Source organism: Bufo gargarizans, chromosome 7, assembly GCF_014858855.1.
Source record: "Bufo gargarizans isolate SCDJY-AF-19 chromosome 7, ASM1485885v1, whole genome shotgun sequence".
Lineage (NCBI taxonomy): Eukaryota > Metazoa > Chordata > Amphibia > Anura > Bufonidae > Bufo > Bufo gargarizans.
Window position 1 is genome coordinate 82,423,343 of NC_058086.1, and position 23,206 is coordinate 82,446,548.

At 41.1% G+C, this 23,206-nt stretch overlaps 1 protein-coding gene across 4 annotated transcripts in view; it reads left to right on the forward strand.

Moving 5' to 3' along the window:
• L3MBTL2 (L3MBTL histone methyl-lysine binding protein 2) overlaps positions 1-23,206 on the forward strand; it is a 517,603-nt gene that overhangs the window by 446,844 nt on the left and 47,553 nt on the right. For 2 of the 4 annotated variants that reach the window (XM_044301291.1, XM_044301289.1), the window contains exon 17: positions 20,634-20,772. The exons of the other annotated variants lie outside the window; for them this stretch is intronic. In XM_044301291.1, the coding sequence (XP_044157226.1) occupies positions 20,634-20,670 (37 nt within the window). In that variant the 3' untranslated portion in view covers positions 20,671-20,772. Of the gene's footprint in view, positions 1-20,633; positions 20,773-23,206 lie in introns of those variants that run through there. 4 annotated transcript variants of the gene reach the window in all.

Here is a 23,206-nt window from a genome sequence, read left to right on the forward strand (position 1 = left end):
ACTTCCAAAAATATTCAGCTTTGATATTAATGAGTTTTTTGGGTTCATTGAGAACATGGTTGTTGTTTAATAATAAAATTAATCCTCAAAAATACAACTTGCCTAATAATTCTGCACTCCCTGTATATGAAATGGATGGACACTGGGGGCAACTATATGGAAGGTAGGGAGGCACTTATGGGGGCAGATGGATGAGACACTTATGGGGGCAGATATGCAGGGATGTGTATGTGGCGGTTTAGAATCAATGCATGTGAAAGATAGAATCAGATGTAGCAGAGCTGAATAAGTGCTGTTCAGCCACAGTACTATCCAGGGCTCATTTTAGGGAAAGCCAGGGTTTAGGCACGTGATCGCTGCACGGGTGAGGAACCCGTCTAGGGACGTCAGGGCAGTCAGGTGCCAGCCGCAAGGTGAGTCAGGGGTCACCACCTTTCCCTCTCCCTTGGGCAGGGCTTTCCCTTTTCCCTCCCTGTGCGTGAGGCCGGTCATTACATTATATCTGGCCCTTATTTTGTGTAGGTAAAAAAAAAAAAAAAAAAAAAAAATTTTTTTTTTTACATACTTAGAATCCAGTATGGATCCAATTGCTGCTCTGTCCAAACAATTTCATGGCCTGTCTTTGGAGGTGGCAGGATTGAAGGCGTCGGTCCTCCAGCAACAGCAGCAATTACAACTGACCGCAAGCCCAGCAGTTGCTACTGGTAATCGGGTTATTGCGGAACCCAAGGTCCCTCTCCCTGACAGATTTTCTGGGGGAAGGGACAAGTTTTTGACATTCCGTGAGGCCTGTAAATTATATTTTAAACTGCGCCCTTACTCCTCTGGTAATGAAAAACAGCGGGTGGGGGTTGTTCTTTCCCTGCTGTAGGGGGACCCGCAGTCCTGGGCGTTCTCTTTACCCACTGATTCCCATGCTCTTCGATCAGTGGATGAGTTTTTCGGGGCCTTGGGTCTCATATATGACGACCCTGATCGAGTCGCACTGGCTGAATCAAGATTACGGAGACTCCTACAAGGAGAGTGGCCGGTAGAGGAGTATTGCTCTGACTTCCGTAGGTGGGCTACGGATACCCAATGGAACGACCCGGCTCTCAGGAGTCAGTTCTGCTCTGGGTTATCCGAAAGGGTAAAGGATGCACTTGCATTATATGAGACTGGGCCTTCCCTGGTTGGTAGCGCACAATCTAGTGGTGGATTGGCAGGCCAGGGAGATACTGGAGTGGAGTGAGCATTGCAGAGAAAATTGCTTAAATAGCAATTGTTTAGTCGCCTCCATAACTACCCTACCTACATTTATTTCGGATTTTGAGGACGTTTTTTCTGAAAAGGGTTGTCAGAAGTTACCACCTCACCGTCCTTATGATTGCCCGATTAACCTTATTCCCGGCGCAAAATTACCCAAGACCAGGTTATATAATCTTTCGGGTCCAGAGAGACAAGCCATGAAACATTATATCTCCGAGAGCTTGGCTAAGGGACACATCAGACCCTCTTCTTCACCCGTGGCTGCAGGGTTTTTCTTTGTTAAAAAGAAATATGGGGGTCTGCGTCCTTGCCTAGATTTTCGCGAATTAAATCGGATAACCATCCGAGACCCATACCCTCTTCCTCTCATTCCTGACCTATTTAACCAGATTGCGGGTGCTAGGTGGTTCTCCAAACTTGATCTTAGGGGGGCCTACAATCTGATTCGTATCAAGGAGGGGGATGAGTGGAAGACAGTTTTTAACACCCCTGAGGGGCATTATGAAAATCTAGTTATGCCTTTCGGTCTGACCAATGCTGCTGCCGTCTTTCAACAATTAGTTAATTACATTTTTAGTCATCTAATCGGCAGGTTTGTGGTAATATACCTAGATGATATTTTAATTTATTCGTCTGATCTGAAAACACATGAGGTGCATGTCAGACAAGTACTGCAGGTCCTACGGATGAATAAATTATATGCTAAAATTGAAAAATGTGTCTTCGCCGTTCAGAAGATACAATTCCTAGGTTATTTTTTATCTGCTTCAGGTTTCCGTATGGATCCTAGGAAGGTCCAGGCAATTTTAGATTGGGATCTTCCTGAGAACCTCAAAGCACTGCAACGGTTCTTGGGCTTCGTGAATTTCTATAGGAAATTCATTAAAAATTATTCAGTTATTGTAAAACCCCTTACTGACATGACTAGGAAGGGGACTGATTTTTGTAAATGGTCTGACGCCGCTAAAGTTGCTTTTTCCTCTCTAAAAGAGAGGTTTACCTCGGCACCTGTACTAGTCCAACCTCATGTCTCTCAGCCTTTTATTGTTGAAGTCGATGCGTCAGAGGTGGGAGTGGGGGCGGTGCTGTCTCAGGGTCCGTCTCCTGGCAAATGGCATCCTTGTGCTTTCTTTTCTAAAAAACTATCTGCAGCAGAAAATAACTATGATATTGACAATAGGGAACTATTAGCTATTAAACTAGCGTTTGAAGAATGGCATCACTTTTTAGAGGGGGCAGTCCACCCTGTCACTGTGATTACGGACCACAAAAATCTTCTTTACCTCGAATCAGCTAAGCGTCTGACTCCTAGACAAGCTAGGTGGTCGCTATTTTTTTTACCAGGTTTAACTTTGTTATTAAAAAGAAGTAGAATGGGCACTCATATATCTAGATCACAAGGTAGGCAAAGTGACTCAAATAATATATTAATTTATTAATAGCGATAAATTGAACAAATTTATATGAGCAATACACAGTAATGTTATACCCTAAACAGAACTAAATTCCCTAAATCGACATAGATTGATAAAACTTATATAAAATTGATAAAATTAGCATGCAACTGTCCACTGTTATAGCTGATAAAAAATCAAAGTGTCCAATCCAGTGTTAATAGGTCCAGTCTAACATTAGCAGATGTAACACAGTACTTTTGTCTTCTATTATCTACAACAGTGGTTGACAGCAAATATACCTCCAGAAAAAAGATAAATAGATCAGTGAGTGGATAAATGAATAAATAATAAGTGCACAGTGATTAATGGTGACCAATGGGTAAAATGCAGCATAAAATGTTACATAAAATCCACTGGATCAACAATATATAGTTGAAAAACAATTGGTGAAATAATGTGTATAAATAAATATATATATATTTCTGAAGAGTCAATAAAGTGGCTGTATCCCACTGATGCCGCAGTGTTTCTTTAATGGTAGGACATGTGACCTGAATCCTGGCTTGGTCCGTACAATTGTCCACAAATATATTCAAATTAAGCAGATATCTGCCTGAATAGGCTGTATATTTGAACAACCGCAATGGACGCGGCAGGATACTTGAGTAATAGTATAAATATGTCCAGCAATATTACGCAATATTCAATCAGCAAATCAAGATGTTTGGGCAGCAATATACATATATCCAGCAGTATTATGGAGCTGAATGGCTCTTACTCACATATCGTCCTATTCCCACCGTGGCGTCCCACGTGGTGTAGATGTAAACAGGACTTGCCTTTGGATAACACAGCTGAATTAGCTGCTAACGATGCTGTATCCACCCGGCTGTGAGCAGAAGTGCTGGCTGTGTCACGCTGCAAATCCACGTCCAATGTCTTTGCTTGAGGTAGATAGATATTCTGCCTCTTTGGATCGATGATAATAGTTCTTTTAGAAAGCGCTTTCAATCCAATATAGTAAAAGGTTGTTGCCGGTGTATTGTCAGATCCAATTGCTCCTTGCCAGACGCGTTTCAAAGGCTACCTGCCTTCTTCCTCAGTGGCTAGTTTGGGTCTGACTAACTTGCCGGCTTTTTATCCTCCAAAGGGCTCTTTAATAAACCTGAAATGGACCCAAAGGATCTGGATCCAATTTCCTTATATTGCGATAATCATGCGAAAAATCTGCGGTTTTTTTGCGCACATGCGATTTTTTTTTGTGCGATAATCCTGCGATAAATCTGCGGTTTTTATGCGCACATGCGTTTTTCTGTTTTGTGTATTCCTAAACCAACCAGAATCATTATACATATCAAATTTTGCATATCAAATTATACAATAGCTAGTTGCAGTTGGGACCCATGAAGATAATAACATTCCATATCACACATTCTTCTAAAATACAATAAATATACAACTTATAAACCTTTAATGGTCTTATATTAAAAAACATATTAAATAATAGGGAACTTCTATATAGGGTCTAAAATATAAAAGTATAAAAATATAAAAAATTTATATAAAAGATTATCAGGTATTATATTCGGTAGGAGACTCATATATATTTTCTTGTTGGATATAATGCAATAAACAATGTTCCATGGGGCTCATTCCCTGAAATGGTTCGGGCGGAGTACGTGGGATGGTGGTATATGTGGACTGGGGTCGGGGATCTCTAGCACAGGGGGGGTCATAGTGCTGCTAAACAGCCCGACTAGTACTCCCCATGGGCCAAAGACACCCGACCCATCACAAAAACCCAAAAATTTCAAATTCGGCATTTAGTCCTGCTGGGGCCAAACTGCCAAATTCGAAGATCTTCCTGGACTCAGCCCTAGACATCCGGGCAATGTGATTCCCTCCCCTCCAATGGCGTTCTATTTGTTCAAATGCTGCAAAAGTTAAAGACTTGGGATCTTGGTTGTGCATCAATTTGAAATGTTTTGATAGTACATGTTTTTCGTACCCTTTCTTGATGTTATTTATATGTTCCGTAATCCTAACTTTTAGGGATCTTTTGGTCCTGCCAATATATTGTTTGGCACATGGGCATTCAATAATATAAATTACATTTGAACTATTGCAAGTGAGAAGGTCTTTTATTTCAACTGAAAAAATGTTCTGTGTTGAAGTCACTCGCATAGTCCTTTTTGCAAAGGACGTATTCCTGCAATTTATACAGCGACCGCATCTGTAAAACCCACTCATTTTTAACCATTTATTTCCAGATCCGGTTTCTCTTGTCTGATTTTTGATGGATGGTGCTATTTTTAAACCCAAGTTGGGGGCCTTTGTGTACACTATCTCTGGTAAGGGTGGGATTAAAGGGCCTATAATTTTATCGTTCTGAATAAGATGTCAATTCTTTTTGATGCTTTGTTCTATTTTTTTATGTTGTGCATTATATGGCAGTATTATACGGAATTTGTTATCATCAGTGGGTTTATCATCCTTCTTTTGTTTGGTTTCGAAAAACATTTTTCTATCCATTTTTCTAACCTTACATAGTGCTTTCTCGACAACTGTCTCTGGATATTCTTTTTCTAAAAAATTTTTCTTCATCATAACAGCCTCATCCTCAGATTCTGTCTGGTTAGTGCAGTTTCTCTTTATTCTACGAAACTGTCCTGTAGGTATGTTCATTAACCAAGAAGGCAAATGGCAGCTAGAAAAGAGGATGAAGCTGTTCTTAGCTACTTCTTTCTGAAAAGTAGTACAAACATAACGGTCATTCTGAGTAGTAATCCGAATATCCAGGAATTCTGTATATTCCTGATTCGTATTGGAGGAGAATTTGAGATTACATTTATTTTCATTGATGTCTTCCAAGAAGGTGTGGAGGCTAGATGCATCTCCCTGCCAGACAAAAATAATATCATCGATGTAACGCTGCCAGAGCACCAGGTCCGACCCCAGCCTGGGTAAGATGGTCTCCTGTTCCCACTGTGCTATAAATAGATTGGCATAGCTGGGGGCGAACCTGGTGCCCATGGCAGTGCCACGAGTCTGGAGGTAATAAGCCCCTTCAAAAAAGAAATAATTGTGTGTTAAAATATATCTCACACCCTCTGCCAAAAATTATATTTGTCTCTCTCCAAGATTGCCATAATTCCTCAATTGTAATTTCATATTATTTATGCCCTGTTCATGGTCAATCACGGTATATAGCGATTGAACATCCAATGTCCCTATAAGCCAGTGAGGCTCCACCTTCAGATTTTCCAATATCTGGACAATCTGTGTGGTGTCTTTGAGATAAGATGGAGTATTTTTCACTGTAGGCTGTAAAAGTTGATCTATATATTTGGACAAATTGGATGACAAGGACTCTATACCCGAAATTATTGGGCGACCTGGTGGTTCCGACATACTTTTATGTATCTTGGGAAGACAATAAAACACAGGCAATCTCTGTTGTGTTCCCAAGATAAAATCTGATTCTTGTTTGGAAAGAAGTCCTTCCTCAAATCCTCCATCACAATATTGGTTTAATAATTCTGAAAATTCTTCTATTGGATCCTTCCTCAGTATCTTATATGTTGTTGTGTCCGCAAGCTGTCTCAAACATTCCGCATTATATTTTGTAGTGTCGAGAAGCACAATAGCTCCTCCTTTATCGGCGGGACGGATAGTAAGGTTATTAATTTTTTGCAGTTCTTTAATAGCTTTAATCTCCTGTGAGGTCAAATTATTTCTCCTCAACTGTTTGTCAGATATTTTCCTCAAGTCTGTTTCTATATTTTTTCTAAAAGTCGCTATCTCTACTCCAATTTCTTGTCTAGGAAATTTTTTTGATTTTGGTTTCAAGGTAGTATGTTGGATCTCACCACCCACACATTCATCTGTGTTAGCTAGTATCGGATTTTTCAAAAAATATTTTTTCAAACACAGTTTCCTCACAAATTTTTCTATACCCACATAAGTATTGAATTTATTCAGTTTCGCTGTAGGTGCGAATTTGAGGCCCCTGTTTAGCAGTCTTGTCTGAGAATCAGTCAAGACGACCGAACTGAGGTTCACTACAGCGTCTGAATTATTTATCTGTGTCTGTTGTAAACCCCTCTTTTTTCTTTGGGATCTTCGTATCTTTCTTTTGGGTCTAGATTCTGTGAGTGTCTGTTGGTTCCTTCTCTCAGATGTTTGGGTATATGTTGCTGTCTGTAATTCTGAGGGGGACGGGTCCTCTGTTGTGGCTCGTAATCTTCTACTTGATTGAGCCTGGTCCTCAGATTGTATGAGTGTGGTTGTTCTCTTCTTGGTGATCTCGATCTGTGTCTGATTCTCATGTTGTGATTTGTGTCTGTCTGTTGATATTGAACATATGTATTGATTGGTGTCTGTGATCTCTGTCTGATTCTTGTCTTGTGGTGGGGTGGAGTTCTGTCTAAAAAATGGTTTTCATTTAATGCCTCAAATCTATTATTCACCGGTATATTATACCTAGGGGGATGTATAACATCATTAAGATGGCCCAGGGGTCTAGTATTTAAGTCGCCCTCTTGTGAATTATTTCTATGTTGATAACCCTCCATTGGTTTGGCATTAAATTTATATTTTTTTGTTTTTTTATATATTATTTCTGATTCCATTTTGTCTAGACTCCTGCATATACGTGCCTGCCATACAGCCAATTCTTCATTGGCTGGTAATTTTTCAACAGAAATGTTTATTTCATTTATTCTCTCAGTCAATTCTTCCAATAATTTACTTCTTCTTTTTATAATAAGTTGTATTAGCTTTATTGACTGGGAAAAAAGTAATGCTTCCCACTCCTTATTAAATTCATCATTACAGAGGTCCTGTGCAGGGATCTTAGATATCAATAGACCTTTAGGGATTTTCTTATCCTCAATACATAATTTCAGCGACTTGATTTCCCACTGTTGTCTAAGTTGTTTCAACAACAGTGGTTCAAGTTCCCTGAATATCTCTTCTGTAGACTTCTCTCCTCCAGTGGCATTCTCATGAGTAGTTGAATCTTCAAACCTATATGTTTCTACTTTGAGTCGCTTGCTTTCCATATGATTCCAGATATCCATTCTTAAACAGGGGGAGCTCTGACCTCAGTGGGTACGTATATAAATTAGTAAAAAAAGGGGATAAAGGACGGCTCACCTCTGGTTTGGGATGGCAAGGTGCACCAAAACAGATGTTGTACCCAATCACCAAGAGCAATAATATTAAAAAGAAGTAGAATGGGCACTCATATATCTAGATCACAAGGTAGGCAAAGTGACTCAAATAATATATTAATTTATTAATAGCGATAAATTGAACAAATTTATATGAGCAATACACAGTAATGTTATACCCTAAACAGAACTAAATTCCCTAAATCGACATAAATTGATAAAACTTATATAAAATTGATAAAATAAGCATGCAACTGTCCACTGTTATAGCTGATAAAAAATCAAAGTGTCCACATATACCACCATCCCACGTACTCCGCCCGAACCATTTCAGGGAATGAGCCCCATGGAACATTGTTTATTGCATTATATCCAACAAGAAAATATATATGAGTCTCCTACAGAATATAATACCTGATAATCTTTTATATAAATTTTTTATATTTTTATACTTTTATATTTTAGACCCTATATAGAAGTTCCCTATTATTTAATATGTTTTTTAATATAAGACCATTAAAGGTTTATAAGTTGTATATTTATTGTATTTTAGAAGAATGTGTGATATGGAATGTTATTATCTTCATGGGTCCCAACTGCAACTAGCTATTGTATAATTTGATATGCAAAATCTGATATGTATAATGATTCTGGTTGGTTTAGGAATACACAAAACAGAAAAACGCATGTGCGCATAAAAACCGCAGATTTATCGCAGGATTATCGCACAAAAAAATCGCATGTGCGCAAAAAAACCGCAGATTTTTCGCATGATTATCGCAATATAAGGAAATTGGATCCAGATCCTTTGGGTCCATTTCAGGTTTATTAAAGAGCCCTTTGGAGGATAAAAAGCCGGCAAGTTAGTCAGACCCAAACTAGCCACTGAGGAAGAAGGCAGGTAGCCTTTGAAACGCGTCTGGCAAGGCGCAATTGGATCTGACAATACACCGGCAACAACCTTTTACTATATTGGATTGAAAGCGCTTTCTAAAAGAACTATTATCATCGATCCAAAGAGGCAGAATATCTATCTTCCTCAAGCAAAGACATTGGACGTGGATTTGCAGCGTGACACAGCCAGCACTTCTGCTCACAGCCGGGTGGATACAGCATTGTTAGCAGCTAATTCAGCTGTGTTATCCAAAGGCAAGTCCTGTTTGCATCTACACCACGTGGGACGCCACGGTGGGAATAGGACGATATGTGAGTAAGAGCCATTCAGCTCCATAATACTGCTGGATATATGTATATTGCTGCCCAAACATCTTGATTTGCTGATTGAATATTGCGTAATATTGCTGGACATATTTATACTATTACTCAAGTATCCTGCCGCGTCCATTGCGGTTGTTCAAATATACAGCCTATTCAGGCAGATATCTGCTTAAATTGAATATATTTGTGGACAATTGTACGGACCAAGCCAGGATTCAGGTCACATGTCCTACCAGTAAAGAAACACTGCGGCATCAGTGGGATACAGCCACTTTATTGACTCTTCAGAAATATATATATATTTATTTATACACATTATTTCACCAATTGTTTTTCAACTATATATTGTTGATCCAGTGGATTTTATGTAACATTTTATGCTGCATTTTACCCATTGGTCACCATTAATCACTGTGCACTTATTATTTATTCATTTATCCACTCACTGATCTATTTATCTTTTTTCTGGAGGTATATTTGCTGTCAACCACTGTTGTAGATAATAGAAGACAAAAGTACTGTGTTACATCTGCTAATGTTAGACTGGACCTATTAACACTGGATTGGACACTTTGATTTTTTATCAGCTATAACAGTGGACAGTTGCATGCTTATTTTATCAATTTTATATAAGTTTTATCAATTTATGTCGATTTAGGGAATTTAGTTCTGTTTAGGGTATAACATTACTGTGTATTGCTCATATAAATTTGTTCAATTTATCGCTATTAATAAATTAATATATTATTTGAGTCACTTTGCCTACCTTGTGATCTAGATATATGAGTGCCCATTCTACTTCTTTTTAATATTATTGCTCTTGGTGATTGGGTACAACATCTGTTTTGGTGCACCTTGCCATCCCAAACCAGAGGTGAGCCGTCCTTTATCCCCTTTTTTTTTAACTTTGTTATTACCTATCATCCTGGGGCAAAAAATACCAAGGCTGATGCACTATCTCGTTGTTTCCCTGGAGGGTGTAATGTGAGTGATCTCGTACGCATTCTTCAAAGAGGAGTGGTTGTTTCTGCGGTACACTCTGCTCTGGAGGGGAAGGTGTTAGAGGCCCAGGGGGACGCCCCGGTCTCTTGCCCCTCAGATAAATTGTACCGTTGAACCTGCGTTTCGAATTATTAAAGGAACATCATAATTCAGCACTTGCTGGGCACCCGGGTAGTAAAGCAACCTTGGAGCTATTGTCTCGTCGTTTTTGGTGGCCAAGGTTGCGTCAGGATGTATTGGATCTTGTGTCTTCTTGTTCTACCTGTGCGCGCGCAAAAGTTTTGCATACACGTCCTGCAGGGTCTCTATTACCACTCGTCATTTCCAATAGACCATGGACACATCTGTCAATGGATTTTATCACTGACTTACCTTTGTCTGCGGGTAAAACAGTTATTTTGGTAGTAGTGGACAGGTTTAGCAAAATGGTACACTTTATTGCGTTACTTGCACTACCTAATGCTAAGACTCTTGCTCAGGTATTCATCAGTGAAATCGTGAAGCTTCACGGGGTCCCTTCCTGGTTGTTTCGGATCGGGGTACCCAGTTTATTTCTAAATTTTGGAAAGCTTTTTGTTCCCATTTGGGGGTACACTTTCCTCAGCTTTCCAGCCTCAGTCGAATGGACAGACTGAGCGTACCAACCAAAACCTTGAGACATATCTAAGATGTTTTGTGTCTGAAAACCAAGAGTTGTGGTCATCATATTTACCGTTAGCTGAGTTTGCCATAAATAATCGTCGTCAGGAATTCACTGGCAAGTCACCATTTCTTGGTGCATATGGTTTTCATCCCCAATTCTGTACTTTCAAAGAGGGGGGGTCTTCTGGGGTTCCAGAAGAGGAACGGTTTTCGTCATCTCTTTCATCGGTATGGCAGAAGGTGCAAGCTAACTTGAAAAATATGGGAGGTAAATTCAAATGCATGGCTGATAAGAGACGGTCGCCAGGTCCGAACCTAGGAGTGAATGACTATGTGTGGTTGTCTACTAGGAATATTAAATTAAAGGTTCCCTCTTGGAAACTGGGTCCTAGGATCATTGGCCCTTACAAAATTGTAGCCATCATCAACCCCGTGGCTTTTCGCCTGGAGCTACCTCAGACTTTTAAAATCCATAACGTCTTTCATAAGTCGTTACTCAAAAAATATGTTCCACCTCTAGAACCGTCACTGCTGCCACCCCCTCCTGTTGTTGTGGATGGTAATCTAGAGTTTCAGATATCCAAAATTGTTAATTCTCGTCGGGTCCGCCGCTCTCTTCAATATCTGGTGCATTGGAGAGGTTACGGTCCCGAGGAAAGAATGTGGGTTCCTGCGTCTTAGGTAAACGCCGACAGGCTAGTTCGGGCTTTTCATGCCTCTCATCCTGAGAGACCTGGTCCTGAGTGTCAGGAGGCCCCTCGTAGAGAGGGGGGTACTGTCACGAGGGTGTCAAGAACCACGCCTGACTCCGTTATACCCGGGGTCAGGAAGTCGCAGCGGTTGGCTGCGCACTCTATGTAAGATAGGGCTGTTTCCTTATGATAGCTTTCTGGGTTTGCTTTGCAACCCTTTTTGGCTCACTCAGGGATCCGTAGCTCCTTCTCCTCAGCTGTTCATTGTCCAGCACTCCCAACCTCCTTATATTCCCCTCTCACACTTCTCTGGTTGCCAGATATATAGCTTCCTGCCTGGACTTCTATACTGACCCTCTGGAGCTGTGTTGCTGCGTTCTCTGGTTGTTGGTCCAGAACGTTTCCTTCCGGATCCCTGTTGGACCTTTGTGGTCTGCTGTGGTCGCCCACCTGGGTTTATGTGTTTGTCTGTATTGTCTGTCCTCTCCCTGGTGTTTCCCTCTTAGTGTCAGTGGTGCGGACTAGCGATCCCACCGGCCCGCTCACTATCCAGGGCTCATTTTAGGGAAAGCCAGGGTTTAGGCACCCGTCTAGGGACGTCAGGGCAGTCAGGGGCCAGCCGCAAGGTGAGTCAGGGGTCACCACCTTTCCCTCTCCCTTGGGCAGGGCTTTCCCTTTTCCCTCCCTGTGCGTGACGCCGGTCATTACACAGTACTATTGGTGAAGGAAATAGACGGATTTAGCAGATGTGTATGTGGCAGTTTAGAATCAGATGTAGCAGAGCTGAATAAGCGCTGTTCAGCCACAGTTCTATTGGTGAAGGAAATAGATGGATTTAGCAGAGATGTGTATGTAGCGGTTTAGAATCAATGCATGTGAAAGATAGAATCAGATGTAGTCGAGCTGAATAAGCGCTGTTCAGCCACAGTACTAATGGTGAAGGAAATAGACGTATTTAGCAGAAATGTATATGTGGCGGTTTAGAATCAATGCATGTGAAAGATAGAATCAGATGTACCAGAGCTGAATAAGCGCTGTTCAGCCACAGTTCTATTGGTGAAGGAAATAGATGGATTTAGCAGAGATGTGTATGTAGCGGTTTAGAATCAATGCATGTGAAAGATAGAATCAGATGTAGTCGAGCTGAATAAGCGCTGTTCAGCCACAGTACTAATGGTGAAGGAAATAGACGTATTTAGCAGAAATGTATATGTGGCGGTTTAGAATCAATGCATGTGAAAGATAGAATCAGATGTACCAGAGCTGAATAAGCGCTGTTCAGCCACAGTACTAATGGTGAAGGAAATAGACGGATTTAGCAGAGATGTGTATGTGGCGGTTTAGAATCAGATGTAGCAGAGCTGAATAAGCACTGTTCAGCCACAGTACTAATGGTGAAGGAAATAGACGGATGTAACAGAGATGTATATGTGGTGGGTCAGCATCAATGCTGATGGAAGAGAGAAACAGATGTAGCAGAGCTGTATATGAGACTGTTCAGCCACAGTGCTGGTTGAAGAGATAAACAGACAGATGTAGCAGAGCTGTATATAAGGGCAGAAGGAGAAAAAGCAACTGAACCTTTTGGAATGGCGCTGTCAGCAGGATTCAAGTAACAGGTAGGTATTGATAACACAATACTTTTTATTATTAGAGCTGTATATGAAGCTTTTCAGACACAGTTCTAGTGGGGGAGTAGAATAAAGATGTAGCAGAGCTGTATAGGAAGCCATTCAGCCAAAGTGATGTTAGGGTACTGGAGTAGCCACATGTAGCTGAGCTGTATATGCATCTATACAGATACATAGTGTAAGGTTTATACACAACTGGAGTACAGCTGTAATGGAAACAAATCTGCATCAGTGCTGGTGGGTGGGGGTTGATCGTGTTTTATGGGAGACAAAAACACAGATTAGAAGTCTACTAGCTGACAAGCTTTTGAGCTAATGTATAATATGGAATTATAGTTTTTGATGCACAGAATGGGTTTGTAAAAGATCAGACAGAGATTTTTTGTGCAAAACTATGCAGAAGAGCCACGTGTTACTGTGCACTGAGCTCACTTATCACAGCTCTCTGAGGATTCCCCAGCAGGGGGAGGGGCCTCACAGACACTGCAGGCTGCCAGACTGATGACTCATTCTTTTCACATGAACTAGCAAGTAAGGACTCCGCTCTCAGTGTGATGTCATAAGGAGGTGTGGCCGGCCTTCACTCTAGCTGCCTAAGCCCGCCCAGCCTTAGCAGCAGAAAACCAGGAAGTTACCAGCAGAGTGACTGCAGGGAAGGATGAATAAGTGAGATGAGAATACCCCTTTAAAGTACAACTCCCGCAAAAAATAAGCCCTCATAAAACTATGTGAATTGAAAAATAAAAAACGTTATGGCTCAAGGAAGATAGGGAAGAGAAAAGAAAATGAAAAAATGAAAACAAAAAACTCTAGTATTCTAAGGGTTAAAGGGGCTATTTAACCTCTATTATGCCCCCCAAAATGCCCAGGATAACCCCTTGAACTCCTTGCTGATGATGCATCCCCCACCTATAATGCCCCCAAAAATGCCCGGGCACCTTACTTAACTCATTCCCCTGCACCGGCATTGCTCCTGATGCCACAGCCGCCACTGCCTTCCTCCCGTTACGCAGATGAAAACATCCAGAGACATGGGGGGCAGTCAATACAGTGCCCGTTGTGCTGCCCAATGCCTCCAAATACTATACTGTAAAAATAGTGCATTATAGACAGCCCCCTATAGTAACAGGGGTCTCCTAATTATAATTAATACTAATTATTCTCTCCCAGAGTCCCCCCCCCCTGTAATTATAAAGCCCCTTATTGGGTCCCCAGTAGCTTAAATGCCACGTATTGTGCCCCCAGTAATTGAAATGATCCCCTTTAGTGTCTCTAGTAGCCTAAACGTTCCCCTGTAATACCTCCAACAGCTTAGCAGTCCACTATAGTGCCCCCCACACCTCTGGGATGGCGCACACACCTCACTCACCTGTCACAGTCATGCTAGACCAGTGCAGTCCAGTGGATAGAGTTTGCACCTGGCCACAGTGCTGCACAGTCTGACGTGTCTGACCATGTGGGAAATAAAGCTTTACGTAGACGTAGGGCCGAACCCTTGCATGCGCTCCGGGCCCCCCTGTGCCGCGGGCCCCATAGCAACTGGGTGGTCTGCCTATATTGACAATACGCCACTGAATGTCACCAATGAATGAGTGGGAAAGAGCTTTAGGGGCATCAGAAACCGCAGAAAAACATAAGACCTGACTTTATCGTCATCTAACAGCATGATCAACCCTATTAAACCAGACATACTCCCAGGTAGGGTTGATCATGCTTATTAAAACACCTTTCATATGTCTGTATGTTGAACAGCTGCAAAGCTATTTGCGTTTTAATTTATATGGAAATGAGCAAGTTCGAGCTCTACTGGTCTGGCCAGAGGCCTTGGAGCACTGCTTTTGTAACACCCCTGTGATCTACACTCAAAGGGGAGAAGGGAGCAGATATCTCTTCAGCTGTTAAACATACGGAAAGAAAGAAGGGAGTTGTTTTAATCAGCATGATTAACCCTACAAGGCAGTATGTCTGGTTTGATAGGGTTGATCATGCTGACAGATGTTCTTTAAAGTATTGTTGGAAAGAACCAGTACATCAAAGGCTGCAGAGACACTGGAACAGAATCAAGCCCAAATGAAAATAGATAGGGATAGAGTCAATACATAAGGGCTGCAGAGAGCTTGAAACAGCAATAGGTCCAATTTGAAAAAGACAAATAAAAGAACCAGTGCATCAAGGGTGGCAAGGCATTGCAGTTTGTTGCTGTAAGATTTTCAGTGTAATCCAGACAAGTCATAAGAATATTCACGGCACTCCAATAGATTTGATGCAATTAGTTCATAATTTTATTGTGGAAAGTCAGACATCCAAAAAATTATCCAATATTGTATTGTAAATTTAAAAAAGCCACAAGTTATATTAAACCAAACGTTTTGGTCAACTCAGACCTTCCTTCGCGGATTATTCTGTGGCAAGGCTGTGCTTCTATGTAGTGTCTAGGATCCTAGGAGATAGATGGGCACAAGATATGATCTTTGTTATCTGTCCCTGATCAAAGACCAAACTCTTTAAAAATGTACTGTATAGAAGACAAGCAACTGGGAGCGAATTAATGATTCAATTAAATCCCCGATGCTGAATTTGAAGCAGATGTTTCATCAACACAACCACCTTATAAATATGTTTAACCCCTTCAGGACCCTGCCATTTTTCACCTTGACGTGTCACTTTATGTGGTAATAACTTTGGAACGCTTTTACTTAACCAAGCCATTCTGAGATTGTTTTCTCATGACACATTGTACTTCATGATAGTGGTAAATTTTTGTCAATATTTTTCATTTTTATTTAAAAAAAATACAAAATTTACAAAAATTATTGGAAAAATTAGCAACTTTCCAAATTTCTATTTCTCTGCTTTTAAAACATATAGTGATACCTCATATGATAGTTATTACTTTACATTTACCATATGTCTACTTCATGTTTGGATAACTTTTAACACAATAAAAGTATTTTAGTGTCACTATATTCTGAGAGCCATATTTTTATTTTATTTTTTGACCGATAAGGTGATTGGTACTATTTTGGGGGGCATACGCCTTTTTGATCGATTGGTTTTGCACTTTTTCTGATGTACGGTGCCAAAAAATTATTGTTTTAGCACAGTTTTTATTAAATTTTTTCTACGGCGTTAAGGTAAGGAGGTAGATCATGTGATATTTTTATAGAGCTGGTCATTACGGACGCGGCAATACCCAATATGTCTGGTTTTCTTTTTTTTCTAAATGTACTTTCACACTTGCGGCAGAGGATTCCAGCAATCCGGGCGCAAACGGATGCATTTCTGAGATGGATCCGGATGCGGATCCGTCTCAAATAATGCATTGCAATACCGGATCCGTCTTTCCAGTTGTCATCTGGAAAAACGTATCTGGTATATTTTTTTTTCTCATTTTTAAAGGTCAGCGCATGCGCAAACCGCAAAACCGGATCCGTTTTGCCAGAACTCTTGGGGCCGGATCCGGCATTAATGCATTTCAATGGAAATGGATCCGGCATTCCGGCAAGTGTTCAGGATTTTTGGCCAGAGAGAAAACTGCAGCATGCAGCTCTGAACCTGGACAACTCCTTTAAAGTTTGGTCTCATCTGACCAGAGCACCTTCTTCCACATGTTTGCAGTGTCCCCTATATGGCTTGTGGCAAACTGCAAATTGTATTCCTTTTTAGCATGCTTTCAAAAATGGCTTTCTTCTTGACGCTCTTCCATAAAGGACAGATTTGTGAAGTACACGACAAATAGTTGTCCTGTGGACAGATTCTACAGCTCCTCCAGAGTAACCATTGGCCTCTTTGCTGCTTCAATAATTAGTGCTCTCCTTACCTGGGCTGTCAGTTTAGGTGGACAGCCATGTCTTGGTAGGTTTGCAGTTGTGCCATACTCCTTCCATTTTTGGATGATGGATTGAACAGTTCTCCTTAAGATGTTCAGAGTTGGGGATATTTTTTTTATAACCAAACCCAGCTTTACACCTCTCCCCAATATTATCCCTGACCTGCCTGATGTGTTCCTTGGTTTTCATAATGCTGTTTGATCACCAATGTTCTCTAACAAACCTCTGAGGCCTTCACAGAATAGCTGTAGTTATACTGATAATCAATTACACAAAGTTGGACTCTATTTACACTTTTAAATTTTATTTATTAAACATTATTAAAAAACATTCATTTTAGACATACTTATTACTTTGTGTTTGTCTAGCACATAAAATCCCAATAAAATCCATTTAAGTTTGTGGGTGTAACTTGAAATATTGTGGAGTAGGAATACATTTGCAAGGCACTGGATTACATCAAAGGGAACAGATGGAATTATTTTCCTCAGAGGAATTAGGGAAGTATTTATGATTAATTTACTAGTTGCTGAAATTCCAGCACAGAATTGTGTGGCATGTGCCATTGTTTCATCTGAAATTGCATCCACACTAATACATGGAAGACAAACAGCCATTCAGCACTGAAATTATACTTTAACATGGCTAAGGAACAGAATCCCATATGCAACATTAGCAAAACAAGGGTTCGGGTGGAAATATTAAAACATGCAAAGTTATCATGTCGGATGAATGCACTGTTGCACACAAAAAATAGCTTGAAGCTCTTGATAGAACTTTACAAGTTTTAAAGAGGAATAGTAAACTGATGGGAGGAGCTCTATTAGTTTTAGCTGGTGACTGCCCCAAAAAAAATTCTTGTCATACCAAGTTCGACGGCAGCTGATGAAATTAATACTTGCCTTAAAGCTTCAGTTCTTTGGGGACACATCATAAATATTACTTTAACTGCAAAAGTTATATGTTATCCAACAGTTACTCAACTCTCTTAACCCGCTTGGGATGCCACCACATCGTCTGCAACTGAAAGTTGGGTCTCCCATCATTGTGATTCGGAATCTTGATGCTCCTAGGTTATGCAATGGACAAGACTTTCCGTTGAAAAAATGTTTCCCAGTCTCATCGAATCGACTGAAAGAGAGACTATGTATTCATTTTGATGATTCCATCAGATTTGCCTTTCAGTTTTAAGCGATTATAGTTCCCAGTATGGTTGGTATTTCAGTATCACCATCATCATGGCATAGGGCCAGTCAATGAACTTGCAGTCACCCTGTATTTTCCATGGGCTTTTATATGTAACGTGTTCAAGAATAGGCTCACCAAGTCATTTCATTATATATGCTCCATGTGCAAAACTCCAAAAATGTTGTTTACAAATACTGTACGTTTTATAATGAACGCACCTGCCATGGTAGTATAATGTATTACCATCAGTAAAGCACAATAGCCCAGAACATTGGCAAGAAGAATGAAAAGTTATTACATGCATTAAAAAAGTGAAAAATTACAGACTGTTAAATCTGTAAAGAATAAATCAAGGCAACTGGACGTACTGTAGATTTCTTGAAAACGTTTCACTCATTCTTCCAACAAGCTTTCTCAATTCTGAGTGACGGTAGAAGAATTCTCTGGGAATAAATATGTAACTGAATCAACATCTGGTAATTATACCCAGCATGGGGTCAGAGGTCATTATAGCCAGCATGGGGTCAAAGGTGTTGATTCCATTATCCTAATTGGAGTCAGTAGGTGATAAAGACTTCCCAGAAAAAGGTATCAAGACAGCATTGTATGTGGCAGACAATAGATGTCTAACCCCCCCGCCGCCGCCTCTATTCAAGCTTGGCTTCTCAATTTTTTACGTGGATGGCCTCCTTCACACCTCGTTTGTACCAATCTCCCTCCCTATCCAAAACACGTACTTGACTGTCTTCAAAGGTATGACCTGTTTCTTTTAAGATGTACTGTAGTCTCTGTGTATCACAGACTGTGAGTCTGTGTGTATCACAGAATGTATGTCTGTGTGTATCACAGACATACAGACTGTTAAGTGTTAAAGGAGTTGTCCAGGTTTGGACATATCCCCATTTTCCCCTGGCAGACCTCCTGACATGCGCATTGGAGCATGTCATCATCTGATGCTCTCCCTTTTTTGTTTATATTTTTACACTGCTAGACAGAGCCCATCAGTACATTAGCACTGATGGGTGGACTTTAACGCTGCTCTAGCCGTGGAAGCCTCCACCTAGCTTTCCCCATGGAGAGCCCAGTACATCACCAGATCTCCAGAAAAAGCCTTTGCCCTGCGTGATTCAGTGCATGACAAGGGAGAGCATCGGAGCATAAAATGGTGAAGAACCCGTACAACCTTTTTAAAGAAAAAATAAATAAATGCATGATTTTAAATAATGGTGCATGTTTTATTTACCTCTCCGATTGGGCGGAAGACAACAATCAGTATTTCTAGGTAAGAAAGAGCATTCGAAAATGTTTATATACTGTAGATAGATGTACACTCAGGGAACTCTTGTTGTAATAACCTTTATAAGAACAAATCACTGAATAAAGTGGTCTCTTTAGGCCACTTTATTTAGTGATTTGTCTCTATATTTATGGAATGTGCAATTTATTTAATCTTTGGTAACATTCTGGTGCACCTGGTAGCCTGTGTCACACTAGCCTGTTATAGGTGGGGCTTACAGCCTCTTCCCTCCTCCCATTGTATTTGTGATCTCACTTTGGAGGTTTGTGGAAGCTTGGCTGTGAGTCGGACCTTAGCACATATCAGACAGTGTTCACACACATATCAGAGCCCGCGCCACCTGAGATACCTTGATGGGGTGTGCGGGCTCTGATATGTTCTTGAACGGAATATATTGGGTAAAGTCTCATTTTAACATCTAGTGTAAGGGTTTAGCCTTGTATTTTCATTTGCATATTTTGTAGTGCACCTTTGCAGTAATTTAATAATCTTTATAAGAAGCAAATGTTTAAAGGGGTTATCCAACCGCAAAAATGCCCCCCCCCCCCCCCCAAATGCCCATGTCCCTAACACAGATTGTAATTACCTCGCTCCCCGGTACCCGCCTCTACATCTCCCCGTTGTGTGTATCAAAACATCCGGCAATCGGAGGGGTGTGTGGTGCCAGCCAATAGCAGGCTGCAATGGGAATCCCAATAGCAGGCTGCAATGGGCAGCACTAGCATCGCAGGTGACCCTAGGGAGTCTCGTTCCTGTTGCGGCCTGCTATTGGGTGCCCCCTGTGGCCCAATGCAGCGGTGGCCGTGCCGGTATCAGAAGCAACGCGGATGCTGGCCCAGGCATTTGGGGTTGGATATAATGTCAAAATTCACATCTCTTGCCAAGTAGTGGGGGTATCAGCACTACTCCCCATTTACTCCAGGTGATTGGTGAGTGGGTCTATGCTTTTTGATCAAATTGTATACCAATGCCTCATGTAGAGTATGCAACGTAGGGGTAGGTATACTATATATTGCGCTGAGAAGCGATGTTAATTATGCTGAGAAGCCGTTATTAGATAAAAGCATTGTATTGAGGATGTGCAATCCAGTTTCATTCTTAAATTTTACAGGGCGTGGGGTTGTTACTTGGTGGGCCACATGTGAAATGGGTATGGCAGTAATCCAACTACATTGAGGAAATTATGTTCATGTTTTCATCTTTTAGTGCATCTATACATAATACACTTGTTGCTCAGCCATCACTCATATTATTATTTTTTACCACTTATTTCATATAAAACATATACTTTTTTTTTTTGCTTTTTCATTGCAGAGAGAAAATACATAAAGACATCATGCAAGAAAGTTAAACATAACAATAAAGAAATTGAGTCAATGTAGTTTTTGTTATTTTGAATATATTTGTGCCATGATTGTGTATACACTAATAAAATTGTCATATTAATACAAAAAAAATATTAAAAAAATGGCCAAAATTTACATCTCATTTGGCCATTCTGATGACAATATATATTTGAAGGAAAAATATATATTCTGATGTATAGTTGCTGTTTGCACTCCTGTTGAACACATTTTTAATCCCTTCCCGACCAGTGCGGTGCATGTACGATACTGTAGGAAGTGACTTCCCAATCAGTGTCAGAATAGTATGGCCCACTGATCAGGCAGGCACAGGAGCAGCTGTATCCGCAGGCACCGCTGAAAATTAGCTGCCGTGGTTAATACTGACATCCACATTTAAGGGCTTTGCAGAGGGAAAGAGCACTGTCACGGCGCAGTGTGGTAAATACACTCCACACTGGACACAGAAGGGAAGGGAAAAGATATTAGGCCTGGAACCTAGGGAAAAGGAAATAGTCACACCTAGTGAGTCCCTACGCCAAGCCCTGACTGCTATCAGTATGAACAGACCTTGATAGTAGGAATAATATTAATAATAAAATGTATTTATATAGCGCCACCATATTCCGCAGCGCTTTACAAATTCATAGGGTTCATGTACAAAACAAAAGTAACTGGCTAATATGCAACTGAAACACTAGGAGTCAGGGCCCTGCTCGCAAGAGCTTACAATCTATGAGGAATTAGGGGTGACACATAAGGTAGTTGATTGTGATTAGTAGGATTTGAGCCATTATTGAACTGACAGTAGTGGTGTTGGCCGATCTGCTTTGGGTTTGGGACTACTAGAGGGTCGAGTTTAGGCCAGAGGAGTTGGTGGAGGAAAGGTTTAGTCTGGGAAAAGTCATTTTAGGTAGCTTGATAAGCCTGCCTGAAAACATGTGTTTTTAAGGCACGTTTGAAGGTGGAGAAGTTGGGAATTGACCTAGTATTCCGGGGCAGAGTCTTCCAAAGAGTAGGTGCAGCTCAAGAATAGTCTTGAAGACGGGAGTGAGAGGTTCGAATTATGGAGGTTCTTAATCTTAGGTCGCTAACAGAAAGGAGAGCGTGAGTAGGGTGGAGATATATGGAGGTTCAGCACTGTGGAGAGCTTTGTGGGTGAGGGTGAGAAGTTTGAACTTTATTCTGTGGTGGGTAGGCAACCAGTGAAGTGACTGGCACAGACTAGTAGCATCAGTGTAGCGGTTGGATGAATAGATGAGCCTGGCTGCAGCAATTAGAACAGACTGAAGGTGGGAGAGTTTAGTTAGAGGGAGACCAATTAGTAATGCGTTTCAGTAGTCAAGATGAGTATGAAGCCAGGCAACAACTAAAGCTTTTGCCGTTTCCACCGTAAGAAAAGGGCGGATTCTGGTGATATTCTTGAGGTGCAGACGACAAGAGCGTGTAAGTGATTGAATATGGGGAACAAAGGTAAGATCAGAGTCGAATGTGGCCCCAAGACAGCGATCATGTTGCACTAGGGCCCTGACGATAGTGTCAGGACACGGATGGCCTATTCCTTCCCAGATGAAGGAATAGGAGACCCCCTCAGGCCTAATATCAGGAGGTAGGGGAAAACAACAAACAACATAGAAGATACACTTAACTTCCAGAAGTATGCGGACGAGCAGTAACTCAGAGAGAACCAACACCAGGACTTCCACAAACAAGGAGCTGTTAACCGCATAGCATGATGGGTGAGGCCAGACTAAATAGAGGAGAAGGAATGACCACTTAAGCTACACCTGAGACAAGAGGTGTGGTCATCCCCAGCAACAACTCGGAAAGGTAAAACCAAATATGCTGTCAATCACGTGCAGCCAGTCTCCTCGATTTTCTAGTCCCTGTCACAGGCGGGAACGTGACAGTACCCCCCATTCTACGGGTGGTCTCCGGACACCCAGGACCGTCTTTATCCGGATGAGCCCTGTGAAAAGCTTTCACAAGACTCTTTGCATTAACATCGTCTGCTGGAACCCACATCCTCTCCTCTGATCTGTAACCCTTCCAGTGGATGAGAAACTGGAGGGATCTACGGAGAATTCGGGAGTCCACTATTCTGGCTATTTGAAATTCTAGATTACCGTCCACCATGACAGGCAGGGGAGGCAAGGAGGACGGTTCAACAGGTTCGACATATCTCTTCAACAACGACTTATGGAACACATTATAAATCTTCAAAGCCTGAGGGAGCTCAAGACAAAAGGCAACCAAGTTAACAATGGCAATGATTTTATATGGACCAATGAATCTTGGACCCAACTTCCAAGAAGGTACTTTTAACTTAATATTTCTTGTGGACAGCCACACAGAATCACCCACTCTCAGGTCCAGACCATTCATACGTCTCTTGTCAGCCATACATTTATACTTATTGCCCATTTTTTTATTAATTTGAATCTTCCGCCAAATAGATGACAAAGAAGATGAAAAACATTCCTCTTCCGGTATACCAGAAGTTTCCGTACCAGAAAATGTGTCATATTGAGGGTGGAACCTATA